At 46.3% G+C, this 19,421-nt stretch overlaps 1 protein-coding gene across 2 annotated transcripts; it reads right to left on the reverse strand.

Annotated features, from left to right (window-relative positions):
• Window positions 1–694: 694 nt before the first annotated feature.
• Window positions 695–18,416, reverse strand: LOC109364568 (scavenger receptor cysteine-rich domain-containing protein DMBT1-like). Of its 2 annotated transcripts, XM_085214733.1 has the most exons (10): window positions 17,303–18,245; window positions 15,095–15,418; window positions 12,696–13,019; window positions 10,925–11,248; window positions 10,078–10,401; window positions 8,544–8,867; window positions 6,323–6,646; window positions 3,953–4,276; window positions 2,373–2,696; window positions 695–1,409 (listed from the first exon to the last, which is right to left on the reverse strand). In XM_085214733.1, exons 1-10 carry the CDS (start codon window positions 17,382–17,384, stop codon window positions 1,399–1,401), a joined length of 2,685 nt encoding a protein of 894 aa, XP_085070859.1. In that variant the 5' UTR covers window positions 17,385–18,245; the 3' UTR covers window positions 695–1,398. The 2 variants fall into 2 exon arrangements, with proteins under 2 accessions (XP_085070859.1, XP_085070860.1); XM_085214734.1 differs by lacking the exon at window positions 3,953–4,276 and having other exon boundaries at window positions 17,303–18,416.
• Window positions 18,417–19,421: the final 1,005 nt, after the last annotated feature.

A 19,421-nucleotide genomic window follows, 5' to 3' on the forward strand; every position in this document is an offset into this window, starting at 1 on the left:
TTGTCCTTCCTTAAAGAGAATCAACTTCCCCCTAAGGGAAAAATTCACCCCTTTTCCTCTCTCATTCTTTGTACAGGCTGAAGCTGGCCCTTCACAGGTGGACAATTTCTCGTTTTGGGGATATCCAATTAAGACTTGATGCCTAACACAAGTTATTAATATCTTTTTTGTGTAATTTGATGTAATATGCTTTCTGCCCATTAGCAGAGAACTAATGTTTTATCATAGAAAAACAAAGAGCTAGGGTCTTCATCTCAATATTTACAGCCAGTGCCTCCAAGCCAAATCAAGCTGTTCTTATAGGTAGGTGACATTACAGCCTGTACTGGTTTTATCCTGGACAGAGTTCCTATTCTGCATAGTAGCTGTATGGTGATGTGGATTTAGGATGAGAATAATGTTGGTCAACTAGCAGTGTTTTAGTGTCACTGAGTGGTGCTCATACAATGCCAAGTCCTTTTCAAGTTCTCAGCAAGGAGCTGGGGGTGCACAGGGAGTGAGAATGGGACAGAACCAAGACAGCTGATCCAGATTAGCCAAAGGGATATCTCACATCCGAACAGTAAAATGGAGGTGGCTGGCTGGAGGGGGGACCACTGCTTGAGGACTGGCTGGTCATCATTAGAGCATCATTAGAGCAGAAACAAGGTGAAGCTCGTGGTGATGTGACCATGACACAGAGCATCAGACAGACTCACAGGAGCAGGACAGAAATTTCATTTATCTACAAATACATTTTGGGGGGATTAAGGTGAGAAACAGCATAGAAATGGTTTAAGGCTTGGAGGGAATGTTGCAGAGGGGCCAAGAGGCTCAGAGGGAAGGTTGCATGAGGAATTCATGACAACAGCTAAATCTCTTCTGGAGGAGGGTGCTGGCTACAAAAGAGAACACTAATATATAACATATCTGTACCACCTGCACAAGAAAGCTTTCATGGACTAGAGGCAATATCATCAGGAGAGGATGAAGTGGCATGGGAACTGTGTGATCTCTTGGGTGGAGACATCTGACAAGAGATGTTGCAGAGCAAGTGCCCACTTGTGTCCTCCAAATATTCCCTCCATTCCAGAGAGAACATGTCTTGAAACTTGATTTGTGGCAGGCAATAACTTAATTTACAGTCAGTACAGTGAGAGAAACTTCTGAAGTTGGCCTGAAGTTGCTCTGTGTGACTGCCTGTCTCTCTTCATTAGCTGAAGGGGACCATCACACTGCCAATTTGGGCACAGCAGCTTGGTGCTTACAATTCAGTGAGATAGATCTGAGTGTCGTGATTGGCTTCTGTACTGGGTGCACTCTGTCCTCCAAAGATGTCCTCCGTTTGGGTTGAAAAAATGTCATACACGTTTGCCAGCACTGCCATCTCTCTTCTCCACTCTAGAGCATCTGCAATGTTTAGATCCCACCTGGAAAGAAATGCATGCAATCCAGACCTGTAAATCTAGTTTGCTTTACCCTGCACGGCCACTTAAAGTTAGTAGTATGCATATAATGATGTTAAAGAATCATTGAATGATCAAATCTTAGAATCCCAGAATGGCTTGGCTTGGAAGGCACTGAAAGATCATAGAATCATAGGATGGCATGAATTGGAAGGGACTATGAAGATTGTGGAATCAATCATAGAAAAATAGGACTGTGGAATCATAGAATCATAGGATCATAGGATCATAGGATCATAGAATCATAGAATAGCTTGAGCTGGAAGGGACCCATCAGATCAGATTGCCCTGTGCACCATCCAACCTGGCCTTCAACATTGCCAAGGATGGGGCATTCACAGATCCTTTGGGCAATATGAGCATGTAAGTGATAGTGATAGTGATAGTGATGATAGTGATAGTGATAGTGATAGTGATAGTGATAGTGATAGTGATAGTGATAGTGATAGTGATAGTGATAGTTCAAAAGCACAAAAAGGAAAAATAAGTAGCCATGTGGAGTGATGGGAATCATCCCTCAAAACGCCAAGCTCCAACTTCACATCTCCATCATCTTCCCATGACACACCTCTGAGAAAGAGATGTGAATGAACAAACTACAGCAGGGGAGATTTAGATTGGAGGTTAGAAAACAGCTTTTTATGATGAAGGCAGAGAAGCACTGTCACTGATAGCTCAGAGAGGTGGTGGATGCCCCATCCTTGGAGACGTTTGAAGGTTGGACCATTATCTGAGCAACCTCATCTAGCTGACCAGTTCTGTTTGTTGCAGGGGCGTTGGACTAGGTGAACATTAAGTACCCATTCCAACTCAAACGATTCTGTGATTCTATGACTGTGAAAGGATGAAGAGCCACCAGCCCCAAAACCCAGATTAGAGGCTTAGTTGCTACAAATGCCTCGCAGTTGGGGCATGCATGAAGCTTACCGGAGCAGACGACGCCTGCATCTTCTCCATGGTTGCAGTTATGGACTCCCCAAGGCCTTGCTGCACATTCAGAGAGCGCTGATTCACTGCTGGAGCACCGCACATCATCCAGCCAGATACGGCCAAAGCCTTGCCCAAAATAAGCAGATCCTGGGGCTGACATGGCTGTCCCACAGCCCAGCTGCTTGCACACAACTGCAGCATCACTCAGGCCCCAGCTATCATCGCACACTGTTCCCCACTGCTGGCCAAGAAGCACCTCAACTCTCCCAGCACAACGACTGGGGCCGTTCACCAGCCGGAGAGGAGCTGCTTCTGCAGTGCCTGCACATAAAGCAAGATAAAGTGAGAAATGCACACATAAATACCCTAAACCTGCTGAGAGTAGACACGTAGTAGCGTCCCTGTACCAACCAAGGTGCCCAATGGATGAAGAGGACATTCTGGGTGGGCAGGGCTTCTCCCATAGTCAACCTCATACTCTCCAGCATGCTCTGCATTGCTGAAATATCTTGCTTAGGACTTAAGATTGCTGTTTCCCATTTGTTGTCCACAAGACATGTTTGTTACCTGGTGTGCAATGAACCAATCTCACACTCACAGATGAGGTGTTGGTTTATTATGAAGATGGGGTTAATTTTCCTTTCTGCTGACTACGCTAATATAATAATCATAATGATTACACACCTCTCCAGTTTGTACATTTCAATGATGTCCCCATCTTTGAGTACAAGCTTAGTAGCCAAATTATGATCAGGAGTTCCTTTCAGTAGTTTCAAGTGTGCTCATCTGATTCTATACAGAAGCCTGGATTTGCTGTATCTAAGGGAGCCCATATAAAGACTTGTAGAAAGATTAATTCCTTCTTGACTTTCAGCCCAGTGTGGGGGAATACTGATTCATCCCTTTCTAGCAGTTTCCAAGAGTTTACTGAACCACTTTGTGACACAGAACACCATTCTTGCTCCGTATAAAGAGCAATCTGCCCTGCCAAGCTCAGGAATAAAAATTTCATGTTGTCTATGAATATTGCAGATGTAACCTATGCAAATGGATATACTCGTCAACCTCCAGCTAGTTGTTGTTTCCCATCTGAGTTGCCTTGGAGAATCTTTGCCATTCTTCAGCTCTCATGTAGAAGAGTGGAAATCCGATGTAAGCACCTGCGTTCTGTTGGGCATTCCAACATGTATTATTGTATGTTGTATATAGCACTGTATCTTGTACTATATAATCCAGCTTCAGATGCTAGGTTCCCATAACCTCAGCAGGGATGGGATGTTTCTGGGACCGTTTTCAACCCTAGCAAAAGTCCAGGAGCCTTCAGAATCCGATGTACAGGAGACTCAGCTTGATACAGTTATCAGATGCAGGTCTGATCACGGTAACCCAGATTCTGGTGGTGACTGTGGACCATGGTTAGGGCCATGTGGATTACACAAGAATGAATTTATAGACCACAGTGACTGACAGCAGACAGTAGGAGCAGCCTGAGCTCAGACAAGACCTCCTACTGAGTCTGAAAATCATTTTTCCATGTTTCCCAACACTTTTGAGACCGAGAAATAGGCAGCAGTTACCTGAGCACACCACACCAGCATCTTCTCTGTGTTTGCAGTTATGGGATCCCCAGGTCTGGAACTGGCACTGCGAGAGGGCAGCCTCTGTCCCTACACAACTGACATCGTCCAGCCAGATGGGGTCAGACCCCTGTCCAAAGTGAGCTGAGCCAGGGGCTGATATTGCTGCCCCACAGCCCAGCTGCCTGCACACAACATTGGCTTCTGCTTTATCCCAGCCGTCATCACACACGGTTCCCCACTGATGGTCATGAAACACCTCGACTCTCCCAGTGCAGAGATTCGGGCCGTTCACAAGCCGGATGGGAGCTGGTTCTGTAATACCTGGCAAAAAACGACAGCAATCACAGAAACATGAGCACCAACCCACAAAACACGAGAAGTCCCAGGAACATGGACAAGCTATAGGAACCAAATGATGCTCACCACGGTGAAGTGCAGGGTTTTGTACTTGGGTTGGGCAATCCCAGATTTGCATACAGACTGGGACTGTATTGACTCACTGAGAGATGGACTTGGGGGTTCTGGTGGGTGAAAAGTTTAACAAGAGTCAGCAGTGTGCACTCATAGCCTAGAAGCCAGCAGTCCCCTGGGCTGCTTCTACAGAGGGTTGGCAGTGGGGAGAGGGAGGGCATTGGCCCCCCTCCAGCTGCTGTACTGTTTCCAGGCCTGGGTCCCTCAACACTGGAAGGATGTGGAGCTTTTGGAGCAGGTCCAGGAAGACATGAAGATGGTCATGGAACTGAAGCACCTCTCCTATGGAGACAGACTGAGGGAGTTGGACTTTTTCAGCCTGAGAAGAGAAGGCTTTGGAAGAATGCATTGTTTCCTTCTAGTATCTAAAGGGAGCTTCCAAGCGGAAAGGGAACCAACTGTTCACATTGTCTGATGGTGTAAAGACAAGGAAAAATGTCTTTAAATAAAAAGAGGGGAGGTTTAGGCCTGATATCAAGAGGGTATTCAGAAGCTGTAGAGGCATTGGAACAGGTTACCCTGAGAAGTCATGTATGTCCCATCCCTGGAGGTGTTAAAGGCAAGGCTTTATGGGGCTTTGGGCAAACTGATCTCATAGGTGGCAACCAGCCAATGGCAGGGAGATTGGAACTTAATGGCTTTACAGTCTCTTCCAACCCAAACCATGCTGCAATTCTATGAAAATGTCAAGGAGCACTTTATGGCTCAGAGCTCTGCTGAAGTGAAAGAAAAAATGAGGATCACATCACTAGCCTTTTCTGCAGAGGTCTGGGATGACCAAGTCAGTCCTGTTCTTTTGCACCATATCGTCTTCCCAGGAATATTCCCCGGTGACTCTGCCTCTGTCATGATGCTGTGCAGTCATGGTTTATAGAATGTCCATTTCCTTATAACTCAAAGCCAGGCACATAACCAGCTCATAATACTGCAGCACAGGGGACTACCCTCTCCCCATCTGGCTCGTACTGCAGATGTGAATTCAACTATCAAAAAACACACCTGTTCTGTGAGCCAGTCACTCTCACCTGACTTCCTGCTGTCACTCCAGAGGAACCTCTACAAGTTTTCTATTATATCCCCCAGCACTGTGCAGTGTCTTGAATCCCTTAGGTCATCTATTTCACCCCTGAATTCATTCTTTTTGCTCCTCATGCAGGACCAACATAACAATAAGCACATCCCCAAGGGACACATGCACCTCTCCTTGCTTCACCCCTTGTTATATGTCTCTGAGAAGGATCAGGGAGTCTTGGTGGATAACAAGTTGGCCATGAGCTAGCAGCATGCCCTAGCAGCCAAGAAGGCCAATGGGATCCTGAGGTGCATCAGAAAGACAGTGGCCAGCACAGCACAGGAGGTGATACTCTCCCTCTACTCTGTCCTGAGGAGGTTACATCTGGAGTGCTGTATCCTGTTCTGAGCTTCCCAGTTCAATAAAGATACAGAACTACTGGGGAGAGTCTACTGCATGGCTACAAAGATGATCAGGGCCTGGAGCATCTCCCTTATGAGGAAAGGCTGAGAGACTTTAGACTCTTCAGCCTAGAGAAGAGTATGCTTAGTGGGGATCTACCAACATTTATAAATATCTAATGAGCAGGTTTCAATGATTGGGACCAGGCTCTTTGTGTTTGTGCTCAGCAAAAGGAAAAGGGGCAAAGTGCACAAACTGGAAGCCAGGCAGTTCTGTCTGAACATGAGATAGAATTCCTTTACTGTGAGCATGACAGAGCCCTGAAACAAACTGTCTAGAAAGGTTACGAAGTCTCTGGAGATACTCAAAACCTTCCAGGATGACTTCCTGTGCAATCTACTGAGGGAAACTCCTCTAACAGGGGGATCTCCAGAGATCCCTTCCAACCTCTGCACATCTGTGATTACATGAATTAACAGTACCTGAGCACACCACACCAGCATCCTCTCCATGGTTACAGTTGTGATCTCCCCAAGGCTTGACTCGGCACTCAGCAAGGGCAATTTCAGATCCTGCACAGTTCACATCATCCAACCAAATTTTTCCAGTTCCTTGTCCGTACCGAGCAGAGCCAGGGGCTGAGATGGCTTCCCCACAGCCCAGCTGCCTGCAGACCACTTGAGCATCTGTTAAATCCCAGCTGTCGTCACAGACGGTTCCCCATTGCTGCTCACGAAACACCTCAACTCTCCCAGAGCAGAAATTTGAACCGTTGACCAGTCGGACTGGGGCTGGTTCTGGAATATCTGAAACACAAAGGAAAAAACAGGTAAGTTATTTTGGCAAAGACATTCCTTCCAGGCACATCAGGAAACATTGTGCACGCTGGTTGGTTTAGCATGACGTCCAGGGACAAGCATGGAGAAGAAGGTTCAATGCTACTGGATTTCCTCACACACGACCCAAAGGTCAAGAAGTAGTGCTGGCCCAAACTAAGGAAAATAAACGTCCTGTTGCTTCTCACTCCCAAACACGAGGTGACTGAAGCCTTCTTCTCTCTGCCTTTACCAGGAAGGCAGCAGTGCCCAGGCAGCAAATGCAGGAAACTCCACTGCCCAAGGGAAAAGACACTCGCCAGGATCATGGTGAGAAAACCGGGATATGACTGACCTCAGCCAGACTTCATCTTTCAGTGGCTTATTTTCTTTCCTGAGCATTTATACTTAGCAGTATGTGACATATCCAGTGAATTCCAGACATCCAGTGAGTCTGGCAGACTTGACTTAGGACCTTGGGAGGGGGGCATTATTCCATGTCTGCAATTAGAAATTGGATGGGACACCACAGGACATCTTAGATGACACAAAACAAGTTGTGTTGGCAAGGGAACCCACCCTTTTACAACTCCACAGAGGACAGTCATTTCCCTTTGTCGTCATAGGAAGGAAATAAGCATTATTGGGTTGCACATCCTTTAATCTGCTTTGGGCATGTCATCAGGATGGGGAAAATCCTGCTATGTGCTGCGCTAAGTCTTCACTGGCTGCAAAAGGACAGTGATGAATTCAGAAAGGTATCTGTGCTCAGACAGCAAACCCACAGGGCATTCTCCAGATGTGGATAAGTAATTGTAGAGAAACAGGTTATCTCCAGTGAGAACAATTCAAAAGTGTACCATCTGGGGGGGATAAAATGACTGAACATAGGATGGACAAGAGTTAATTAAATGACAGTTCTTCACAGAGCTATATAAAGGACTGAGAATGAAACTCTTAAGTGTCATGTTGATCCAAGAGAAAAATGGCTTAGTATAAAAGGGAGTGCTGGCTACGAGAAATCCAAAGCAAAGCTTCAGTGTGAATCAGCAGCTAAAGCCTCAGTTCAATTAAAGATTAGAAAAAATATGCCAAGGAGAAAACCAGGAAGAAGGAGGGAGATAAGAAGAGGCTCAAAAACATTTCTCAAGAAGGAGACAGGAAGCGGCTGAGAAGGGATATAACATTCTTATCAGGAGGTTGATGCAATGAATAGGTAACAATGTGCATGACAAAGAAACAGGAGACTGTTGATTCTATAAACAGTAGTTGGGTCAGGGTTTCCTTCCAGTGGCAAATAAACACTGTGCAACAATTTTGGGGAAACTGTCTGATCTGTCCAGGTTTCAGAGAAGACATTGAAAAAACTTTGGGAAAAGAAAACAGATCTGCTGAAGATGGTTTTACCAAGGAGAGGGGAAGAGAAAGTGGAATTACTAGGTTTCTGCAAGAACTTTTAATGTGTCTGTCCGGAAGAGGAAAAAAAACAAATGCAGAGCATGATGTTTTGAGAGTGAAACGACAGAAACCCAGCTGGTTGTGCGCTGCTCTCAATAACAGGGCGACTCACAGCAGTCCTGCAATGCTATCAGATTTATCTGTAGCACATACAGGAAGGAGTCTCAAGTTTGAATTCATGGGAAGGAGTCCCAAAATCGAATTCTTCAGCACATCAAGCACTGGACTACAGCACCACAACACTATGGTGAGTTTGGGAGAAAAGGGGAACACCACTGGATTTGCACACATCCAACCAGAAGCACTTTCTTTTTTCAGTACTCTGGTTTTAAAGTTATAAGACAGGAAGAGGGCACTTCAAGAGATGCATTTCAAGCATCCCTCTACGTACCTTAAGCCTCGATCTGGAAATGGCGTAAATGAGACTTACCCAAGCACAGAACACCAGCATCTTCTCCATGCTTACAGTTATGGGCTCCCCACAGGCTGGTCTCACATTTGGAAAGGGCAGTTTCAGCTCCCGTGCAATTCACGTCATCCAGCCAGATAGGGCCAGACCCTTCTCCAAAAGAAGCCGAAGCTGACACGGATAGAGCCCTCCCACAGCCCAGCTGCCGGCAAACAACTTCAGCATCGCTTATGTCCCAGCTGTCGTCACACACGGTTCCCCACTGATGGCCGTAAAAAACTTCAACTCTCCCACTGCAGCGGTTTGGCCCATTTGTTAACCGCAGTGGAGCTTCTCTTGGTATATCTGAAGAAAACAGAGAGGGCAGGGATACGTGTTATGGAGTTGCTGCTGGCCTGATTCAAAAGTAAGATCAAATGCATAACGCCAGGGAGGGTCTGGTGACATCCAGGATGCATTTCTTCTGTTGCCTGATGCTGGGATGTCTTTGCCAGTTCAAAACTATGTGATAAAGGGTTTGAGGGTTGCTCAAAGGGTTGTAGTGACTGCTGCTTCATCAGAAAGACACCAGCAGTGATCCCACCACTCAATCTACAGGCCAGTCCCCGTCAACATTTTTACCAAGGATCTCTCTGTAGTCATTAAAGGTATCCTCAGCAAGTTTGCTGCTGACACTAAACTGGGAGGTGATGTTTACTCTCCAGAGGGATGAAAGGTCTTACAGAGGGTTCTAGATCCATTGGAGCACTGGGCAGTCAGCAGCACAGAACACAGACAAGGGGAAATGCTGGGTGCTGTATCTGGGATGGAGCAATGCTGCATTCATTCACAGCCGGTGCGGTGAGTGGCTGGAGAGCAGCCCAGCAGGAAGGGACCTGGGGGCACTGGTGAAAGCAGGCTCAATGGAAGGCAGCAGTGTGCCCTAGCAACCACGTTTTGGGGTGTAATACACAGAGCATAGCCAGCCAGGGAAAAGAAGTGCCATTCCTGCTCTATTGAGTGTTTCTGCAGCCTTACTTTAAATATGGTGTACATTTCTGGGCTCTACATTATAAAAAGAAGGTTAAGGTACTGAATGCATGCAAGGCAGGGCAATAAAGTTCCTTAGAAGTCTGCAAGGCATGCAAGAAGTGGCTGGGGACACTGGATTAAATAGTCTGTAGCAGGGGAGACCAAGATGTGACCTTGTTCCTGCTCAAATGTTCTGTTCTGTTCTGTTCTATTCTATTCTATTCTATTCTATTCTATTCTATTCTATTCTATTCTATTCTATTCTGTTCTGTTCTGTTCTGTTCTGTTCTACTCTATTCCATTCCATTCCATTCCATTCCATTCCATTCCATTCCATTCCATGCCTTCTCTTTCTACGACAAGGACAACTCCTGTGTACAGGAACAGTTACACATTTTCAAGAAAAGGAGAAATTTCAAAGAAATATCCCGTATGATGACAGAGATGCATCGTCATCAAGACAGAGTTTGCAGCTATGCACACCAATAATCCTCATAGAAAAAGAAATCCTTCCTTGTACCTCAGAGGCATAGGCAGCAGTTACCTGAGCACACCACACCAGCATCTTCTCCGTGTTTGCAGTTATGGGATCCCCAGGCCTGCAACTGGCACTGCGAGAGGGCAGCCTCTGTCCCTACACAACTGACATCGTCCAGCCAGATGGGGCCAGACCCCTGTCCAAAGCGAGCTGAGCCAGGGGCTGATATTGCTGCCCCACAGCCCAGCTGCCTGCACACAACATTGGCTTCTGCTTTATCCCAGCTGTCATCACACACGGTTCCCCACTGAAGGTCATGAAACACCTCGACTCTCCCAGCACAATGACTCGGACCGTTCACAAGCCGGATGGAAGCTGGTTCAGCAGTACCTGCACCAAATACAATTGCAAAATGTTTAGGATCATTACGTGTCTCAGAGCACTGTGGAGGAGCCAAAACATCTTCACAGCAATCTTATAGCAAGCAGCAGGTTTCTTCCTCAACAACAGGCACAGAAATGTGTGTGGTACCTGAATGTTGGGAGTGTTGAGTCCTAACTCATGAGCTTTGACATACCCAACCATCAGGATTCAATACCCAAATCCACCGCACTTTAGTCCCCGTGAGAGCTCAAGGTGCTCCCTGGAGCATGGCTCCATAACTGTCCTGGACACAAGGGGATAACACAGATCTTCTTCATGACTAACATCCCTGCAGTATAATCTTGAGCCGTGGTGACCAGGTGGAATACAGACTTACCATCAACATACCGCTCTCCTTTTCTCTCAGCCTACAACTGCATGATGATCACTCATCCTCTTTATTCTGAGGAGACTCCAGATCTACCAGCACCCTGCCACAAACACACTGGCTGCACCGTATCCCACATACATTGGCATTCACTAGTGGTACCTGAGCACACCACGCCAGCATCCTCTCCATGGTTACAGTTGTGATCTCCCCAAGGCTTGGCTCGGCAATCAGTGAGGGCAGTTTCAGATCCCGCACAGTTCACATCATCCAACCAAATTTTTCCAGTTCCTTGTCCGTACCGAGCAGAGCCAGGGGCTGAGATGGCTTCCCCACAGCCCAGCTGCCTGCAGACCACTTGAGCATCTGTTAAATCCCAGCTGTCATCACAGACGGTTCCCCATTGCTGCTCACGAAACACCTCAACTCTCCCGGAGCAGAAATTTGAACCATTCACCAGCCGGACTGGAAGAAGCTCAGCAAACCCTGTAATTGAGATATAGTGAAGACATCAGTTTTCTGTGCTTTCCTTCATATTTTGGTCTGTGCTGATCATGTCTGGACAGCAGTGATGTGGCATGGACATTGCTCTTTTTTTTTCCCTAATAGGCCAATAGATCCTTGCAGCAGCTTCTGTCTCATAGAATTGTGGTCTCTGGTTCCCTCTCTCATTGGCTAGTCTCACCTAAAAAACAGCCAACTGTTTGAACCTCTATTTTCTCAGAAGATGACAGTTATGCCTGCAGCATGTTACTGTGGTAAAACAGACTACAGGGAGTCACGTGGGCTGGTAGGCTGAGCATAGAAGGAACCAGTGAAATAACATTGCTGCAGGAGCACAGGCATGCCTACATTAAGGCTGTGTTGAGGGCTCTCAGAAGTTGGGATCAGCAATTTCTGGATGACACAAGTTGATTGAGGGCTGCCAATAGCATATGTTGAAGTTGTAAAGCTCTGCTGATGGTGAGCATCAAGTATTAGGAGCAGGGGTCCTTGCTTGGGTGAAGGTCTGCCATTAATCTTGAGTGCTGAGGATTATTCCTTGAACAGCAGTAAGATTCAAGGACAGAATCAGTGTGGCCTGTTATACACGTTTAAATGCTCAGCAGCATCTCTCTTGGGACAGCTGTGACACAAGAAAGAATAATTTGACCCGAAGTTTTTATTTCCTTCACAGGTGTGAAGTCAACCCACATTTTTAATTTAATATCTTCATTTTGCTGCCAGAGAGGCGGTGGATGCCCCATCCCTGGAGGCATTTAAGGCAAAGCTGGATGTGGCTCTGGGCAGCCTGGTCTAGCGGTTGGTAACCCTGCTCAACAGGGTGGTTGAAACTAGCTGATATTTGGGGTCCTTTCCAACCCAAGCCACTCTATGGTTCTATGATTTTTTTGTGTGTCTGATGTTTGAAAGATGAATTTCTCCTCTCAAACTAAGCAGCCCCTGATGGGAACTACTGAGGACTGGCAGAGCAGTGGACTGGAAGACCTACAGCCATCCTTAACAGAAACAGTTGATGCGTGTTTCTGTTAATGTGTGAAGGAAGAGAAACAGGAGAAAGAAGAATGGTGGAACTTGAGAACTTGGCCAGTTGAGGCTGTGGCTGACTTATGCAGTAATGCTCGTCACACTTCACATGCTCTTCTCTTTTACATAATAAGAAGAATAACCCAGTTATTGGGTTGGAGAGTAAGTGATATGAGAACACAATGAGATGTGTTCCCTGTGTGTACCTCTATCTCTGGTTGCAAACTGCCCCCTGGAAGCACCCCATTAAAAGGACCTACATAAGGAAAGACAGGTTGTAGTTGTCTATGGATGTAGCCACATCATTTTGAAGTCCTCTGTGTGCTTTCTTTGCAAGCACCTATTAGTGTCAAAGGGGCCCCAGGATGACCCAAGATGGCTTATTCTTTAATGCTCATAAAGGTACCTGCACACACCACACCAGCATCTTCTCCATGCCTGCAGTTATGGCTTCCCCAGGGACTGGCTTTGCATGCGGAGAGGGCAGCTTCCGTCCCTATGCAGCTGACATCATCAAGCCAGATTGGGTCAGATCCTTGCCCAAAGTGAGCCCCATGGGGAGCTGACAAGGCCTTTCCACAGCCCAGCTGCCTGCACACGACTTCTGCGTCAGCCAGGTCCCAGCCATCATCACACACAGTTCCCCAGCGCTGCCCATACAACACCTCGATTCTCCCAGAGCAGTGGGTTGATCCACCCACTAATCGGAGCGGGGCTGGTTTTGCAAAACCTGCAGAAGGGAAAAAAAAAAAGACCAGGGAAGAATCTCATGCAGAATCTGGCTTGTCTTTTCTCCATTTGTCAATGAACATGCTATTTTTCACTTTGTGGATTGTGACATGGAAAAATACTGCACGTGGGAGCAGCACAAACACTTCTTCCATCATCACAGCATGAGATGTTCAGCAGCATCACTATTCAGGCTCCCAAAGGCTCCACTGTGGGGTCAGTTCTCTTAAATGCTTTTATTAATGATCTGGATGCAAGACTCAAATGCACACCTAGTTTGCAGGCAGTACTAAACTAAGAGGAGATGTTGACTCACAGAAATCTTGACAGAGAGGTCCTGTAAAATCAGAGAGCAACCAGCAACTGCTTGAAGCATAACAAGGACAAGTATCAGACTGTGCACCTAGGAGGGGGCAGTCTTGGACATATGCAAAGACTGGAGGACAAGAGACTGGAGAGCCTCTGTATGTGGCTATGAAGTTGATACTCTAATTAGTACCTCATTACCAGAAAGGCAGTGGGCAATACACTCCTCCCCCTGTAATGATGTCCAAGCAATCATCATATTGGTAATCACTGACCCACCTGCAAATTGCTAACAAGTTATGGAATATAACTCCTCCCTCTGCTTGGCCAGACAGATGGAGTATTGGGAATCACAAGTGGGAAGAGTTAATGACCCACTACTCCACCTGGACTGCCACAAGTCGATGGGGACAGATGGGATCCACTGTCAGAGGTGATAGCCAAGCCACTCTCCACTACCTACCAGTATTCCTGGTCAGTCAGAGAGGTCCCAGAGGACTGGAGGCTTGCCAGTATGAGTCCCATCTACAAGAAGGGCTGTAAGGAGGATCTGGGGAACTACAGGCCTGTAAGCCTGACCTCAGTGACAGGAAAGTTTACGGAACAGATAAACCTTGAGTGAGATCACATGGCATGTGTGAGACAACTGTGGGACCAGGCCCAGATAGCATGGGTGGTAATGGGGCTGGCCCTGTTTAATATCTTTATTGATGAGCTGCATGAGGGGATTGAGCTCATCATGCTCGGTAAGTTTGCAAATGATACCAAGCTGGGGGGAAGTGACGATATACCTGGGGGTAGGAAGGCCCTACTGAAGGATCTGGACAGCTGGGTTGAGGTCAATGGGATGAGGTTCAACAGGACCAAGTGCCGGGTCCTGCACTTCAGCCACAGCAACCTTAGGCAACGCTACAGGCTTGGAAGGCTATGTAGAGGAAATGGACCTAGGAGTGTTGGTCTAGGCTTGGCTGAACATAACCCAGTGGGCTCGGGTGGCCAAGAAGGCCAATGACATCCTGGCTTGCATAGAAATTGCATTGCCAGCAGGAGCAGGGAAGTGATCATCCCTCTGTACTCAGCCCTTGTGATTCCATACCTCGAGTGCTGTGTTGGGCCTCTCACTACAAGGAAGACACTGAGGCCCCAGGGCATTTCCAGAGAAGGGCAGTAAAGCTGTGAGGGGTCTGAAGGACAAACCTCACGGGGAGCCATTGAGAGAGCTGTGATTGTTTAGTCTGGAGAAGAGGAGGCTCAGGGGAGACCTTATCACTCTCTACAACTCCCCGAAAGGAGGTTGTGGTGAGGAGGGCATCAGCCTCTTCTCCCATGTAAGGAGTGATCGGAAAAAAGGGAATGGCCTCAAGCTGTGCTAGCAGAGGTTCAGATTAGATATTAGGAAAAATGTCTTCTCTGAAAGACTGGTTAGGTGATAGAACAGGCTGCCCAGGGAGGTGGTGGAATCAGCGTCCCTGGAGATATATTTCATAACATTTAGATGTTGTACTGAGGGACATGGCTTAGTAGGAAATATTGATGGTAGGTGGATGGTTGAAATGGATGATTTTGAAGGTCTTTTTTAACCCTGGTGATTCTATGATTCTGATTTCATAAATCGTGTAGGGAAAATATTGGTTATGGTTGTCTTCAAGAAGCTGGGAGTCTAAAAATAATTCCTGCACCAACACTGCTTTTCTCCAAAGGGAACAGAGCTCCCTACAGCATCTCCAGCATTATCCTAAACTCACTTGTGTCGTGCAGGATGAGAGTTACCTGAGCATACAACACCAGCATCTTCTCCATGCCCACAGTTATGTTTTCCCCAAGGTTTTGCAGTGCATTCAGACAGGGCAGCTTCGGTTCCTTTACACATAACATCATCAAGCCAAATGGGGTCAGATCCTCTGCCAAAATAAGCTGAGGAAGCAGCAGACAGGGCTGTCCCACAGCCCAGCTGACGGCACACAACTTCAGCATCAAGTAGATCCCAGTTGTCGTCACAGACCGTTCCCCATTGCTGGCCATAAAGCACCTCCACTCTCCCAGAGCAGTGATTTGTACCATTCACTAATCGCAGTTGAGCAGCTTCACTATTTCCTGCGTTAAAAAGTAACAAACAGCACCAAAAAAAAAATCAATCAACCACCACCATCAAAAAACAGGATCAGGGTTTGCACAAGGAAAGAGCCCGTAGGGAATGAAGGAAAGAAAAATTCTCCATTATTATTGTTCAGAACTAGAAAAGACTGATGAGGAACACATTCTGAATTTTTCTCTGTGGCTTCAGACTTCCCAATCAGAGAGATTAATAGATTGGATTTGGAATTCTTTATAAAGCAGGAGCAAAATGCACACTGTAATGTTACACCAAGAGTGGCAACTGACAGCAGAACGAGACACCCATATGTCTTACACACTTCTTGGTTTCTCCTTGAGAGATGGGTGCTGATATTTTATGATGTTTGCTCTGAAAGTAATGCCTCCTGTTTTATTATGTTGACCTACAACATCCTTTTGTGGTTGGACATGACAATCTTCAAGTTCTTTTCCAACCTGAGCAATTCTATGATTCTATGATCAGAGGCCAATGTTGGTATTATGGAAGTAGAAGTGCTACATGTTACAAACTTGCTGGTGGGTGCTGAAATTCTATGACATCTGCTCTGAAGGTAATACCTCCTATTTTCTTACGTTGATCCACAACAACAGACTGATGGTGGTGGTATTGAAGTAGAAGTTGAACGTTCTCACTAATATTACATTGTATTTAGTTGCTTTATGAGCCTAGAGGGTCAGTCTGACAAAAAGGCATTAGTCAGGAAAGCGTGCATGAAGCAAAGGGGAGCATTTGAATTCTTCCATGTGGAAAAAATGGCACCCACTGACGTTTATCATGGCTGAAAGTTTATGGAGAACAGTGATGTTAGCACAGTCAGGTGGTGGGTGGTGCGTTTCAGCCATGATGGCCTTGTAGCAGCTGTGAAACAGTGGGTCATCTCCACTGGTGCAGATGTTAACATGCAGAACAGAAGGCCAGTGGTATCATGGGCTCCATTAGAAGAGGGGTGGCCAGCAGGGCAAGGGAGGTGATTGTCCCCCTCTATTCTGCCCTTGTAAGGCCCCAGCAGGAGTCTGTATCCTGTATTTCCCCAGTACAGGAAAGATGTGGAGCTGTTGAAGAGGATTCAGAGGAGGGCCAAGAAGATTATCTATGGGCTGGAGCATCTCTCCTATGAAGACAGGCTGAAGGAACTGGGCTTGTTCAGCCTGGAAAAGAGAAGGCTGTGGAAAGATCTATTGTGGCCTTCCAGTATTTAAAAGGAGTTTATAAACACGAGGGAAATCAACTTTTTAAATGGGTTTATAGATGGGACATGGGGGAATGGTATTAAACTAAAGAAAGGGAGAATTTGATGTCAAGAGTAAATTATTTACAGAGTTTGGTGAGGTGAAAGAACAGAATGCCCAGAGAGGGTGTTGATGCCCCATCTCTGAAGGTGTTCAAGATCTGGTTAGACAGGTCCCTGGCCAATCTGATCTAGTACTTGATCTAGTGGTTGGCAACCCTGCCTGTGATAGGGCATCCGAATCACCTCTCAAACATAAGCAACCTGTGAGCTGCTTGACTATCTTTTATTTCCCAGTTAATCATGATGACAGCCATCAAGCCTTCCCCATCCAGTTTCTGTTGCTCAGCATTCATCAACACCATGCTGTCACATCCAGGTCAGTACTAGCTCAGAGGCAAATGACCCAGAATCTCTCATTTCAGTGTCATTATGGAGAATAAATGTGTCCACCAGGACTACTATGACAAAATACAAATGGAAGGAGATCATATGTACAAATTATTAGCCACAGTAACAGGATTGGGACCAATTTATCATTGTTCCGAGCACCACATTTGAATCTCTTGATTATGCACAGCATCATTCTGTGAGACACTTTATGACAATTCCACTGACTGATACAAATACTGACCTGCCAGCATGACTCCAGCAAGGGAAGCTGAAATAAAAGAATTATAGGATGTTAGTGTGAGTCTAATTGGTTCACAAAGCATGGGGATTCAAGAAAGCATAATGTCAGGCAATATCTTAGACAGTAAGAGCTCATCATTATTCTCAGCCCGTTAAATCTTGTCACCAATGGGTTTTCTCTGTCTCAGTGCATGTGACTAATGCAACTGAGAGATCAGATAAAGAAAGAAAATGTGAATGTATGTGTAGATAAATAAGTGTGCACTGGGAAAAAAAAAAAACAAAACAATTATTGGTGTAAGTAATGAGGAAATATAATAACAGAGCAGATGGAATTGTCCAAAGACAGTGAGTCATATTTCCAGGCTGATTAAAATACCTCGGCTTCTGCAGCAAACAGTGGAACGATGCATACCCCTCCCATCCAAGACATGGTGAATTGCAACATGGACAGCTCTTGGCATGGTTCTGCAAATAAGTGCTTTTGAGAGGGAAACCTGTGCAAAGTGGTTGCTGCTTCATCTGGGGACTGGATAGATGCTGAAGGAAACCCTGGAAGGGAGAGCAGAGCTTGCCAGGATCTATTTGTCCTGGGAAGTCAGGAGAAGGGAACTTTGTCCGCATTGTGGGAGGTCAGCAGCAAAGAAGGGCTCAGTGCAAACAGCAATTTCTGCTCCTAAATGTGGCAGTCTGGCAAGGTCCCAAGCAATGATTAAAAGCCTCAGGCAAGGACAGCACTGCTGATACCACAAGTGGCATGAGCATTATAGTCCATTTTTCCACTTGGCTTTCTTTCAGATATTATTAAGATTTCCAGTTCTGCTCCTGTCTCTGACATGTGGAAACCTACAGATGCTGTGAATCTACATAACAGAAACAAGGGCAGGGAACCCAGCTGAGGCAGTTTTCTCATAAGGGTTGGGACTCAGGTGCTGAATGAGGCACTTGAGGTGTCTGGTAGGGGCAGCACCCAACTGTCCAGCTGTGCATGTCTGAGATTCCAGAGAGGGGATCTGAGCATCCACACTGAGCTGTCAGAGATGGATGACTAATTGCAGGCATCTAGCCGAGAGAAGGAGGTTTCAGCTCACTGCAGACACCACCGGCTGCATTTCACTTCCTGGCAACGTCACATTTGCTTTGTGCCACAGAAACAAAGCAATAATGGAAGAGGAGGACCACTGGCAAAGGTATGCCAGTCCAAAAAGCAAAGAGAAAAGAACTCCACTTACCCCAAAGACATGGCAGGAGGATGAGCCTCATGTTGGTCACAGAGAGCATTGCAGAGAGGAAGCAGGACATGCACCCAAGTAACGGGGTATTTGAGAATTCCCCACAGCCCTGGCTCCTCCCCTCCATCCCAAAAATTCCCTCCATTCCTGCTGGCACAGCAATTAACAGAAGTCAAACCTCTGCCAGGAATCTTGTGCCATTAGCATCACGTAGGCTGTAGGATTGTGAAATTGGACTTTTTCGGGAATCTGATGAACAAACAAGTCCTCTCAGCTCAGCTCAACTCATTCTGGACCATCAATGGCAGGGATGGAGGCACACAGAATTTTTGAGTAACCTTCCAGGCAGGAATACAGTAGTAGTGCCAAGGCAGAGCTGAGAAAGTGAAATTCATGTCTTGCCACTAATTCAAAAACAAAAGAACCATTTTCTGGTGGAACAAGCAGCAGCTTTTAAGAAGAGTTTTTTCTTTTTTCCCACTTTTTCTCTCATATTTGTCCCAGGAGGAAGGTAATGTTCATGAAATTCTGTGGTACTGTTTCTCTGTGTTCAGTGTTCAGTTCATTCTCCTGGTCTTGGGGATGCTGGAGAGGCAAGCAGCAGGGTCCCACAGAATAAAAGAATCATAGAGGTTGGAAGAGACCTCTGGAGATCATCTTGTCCAACCTCCTCGCTAATGTGGGCTCCCAAGACTATGTCACACAAGAGGAAACAGACTCGTTAGCAGGGTGTGCTTTGACAGGACAGGGAGAAATGGTTTCAAACTAAAAGTGAGGAGATTCAAATTGGATATAAAGCCAAGAATAAATTTTTAACAATAAGGGCAATGAGGCACTGGAACAGATTGCCCAGGGAAGTGGTGGATGCCCCATCCCTGGAGACAATCA

This window comes from Meleagris gallopavo, chromosome 33, assembly GCF_905368555.1.
Source record: "Meleagris gallopavo chromosome 33, MGAL_WU_HG_1.1, whole genome shotgun sequence".
Lineage (NCBI taxonomy): Eukaryota > Metazoa > Chordata > Aves > Galliformes > Phasianidae > Meleagris > Meleagris gallopavo.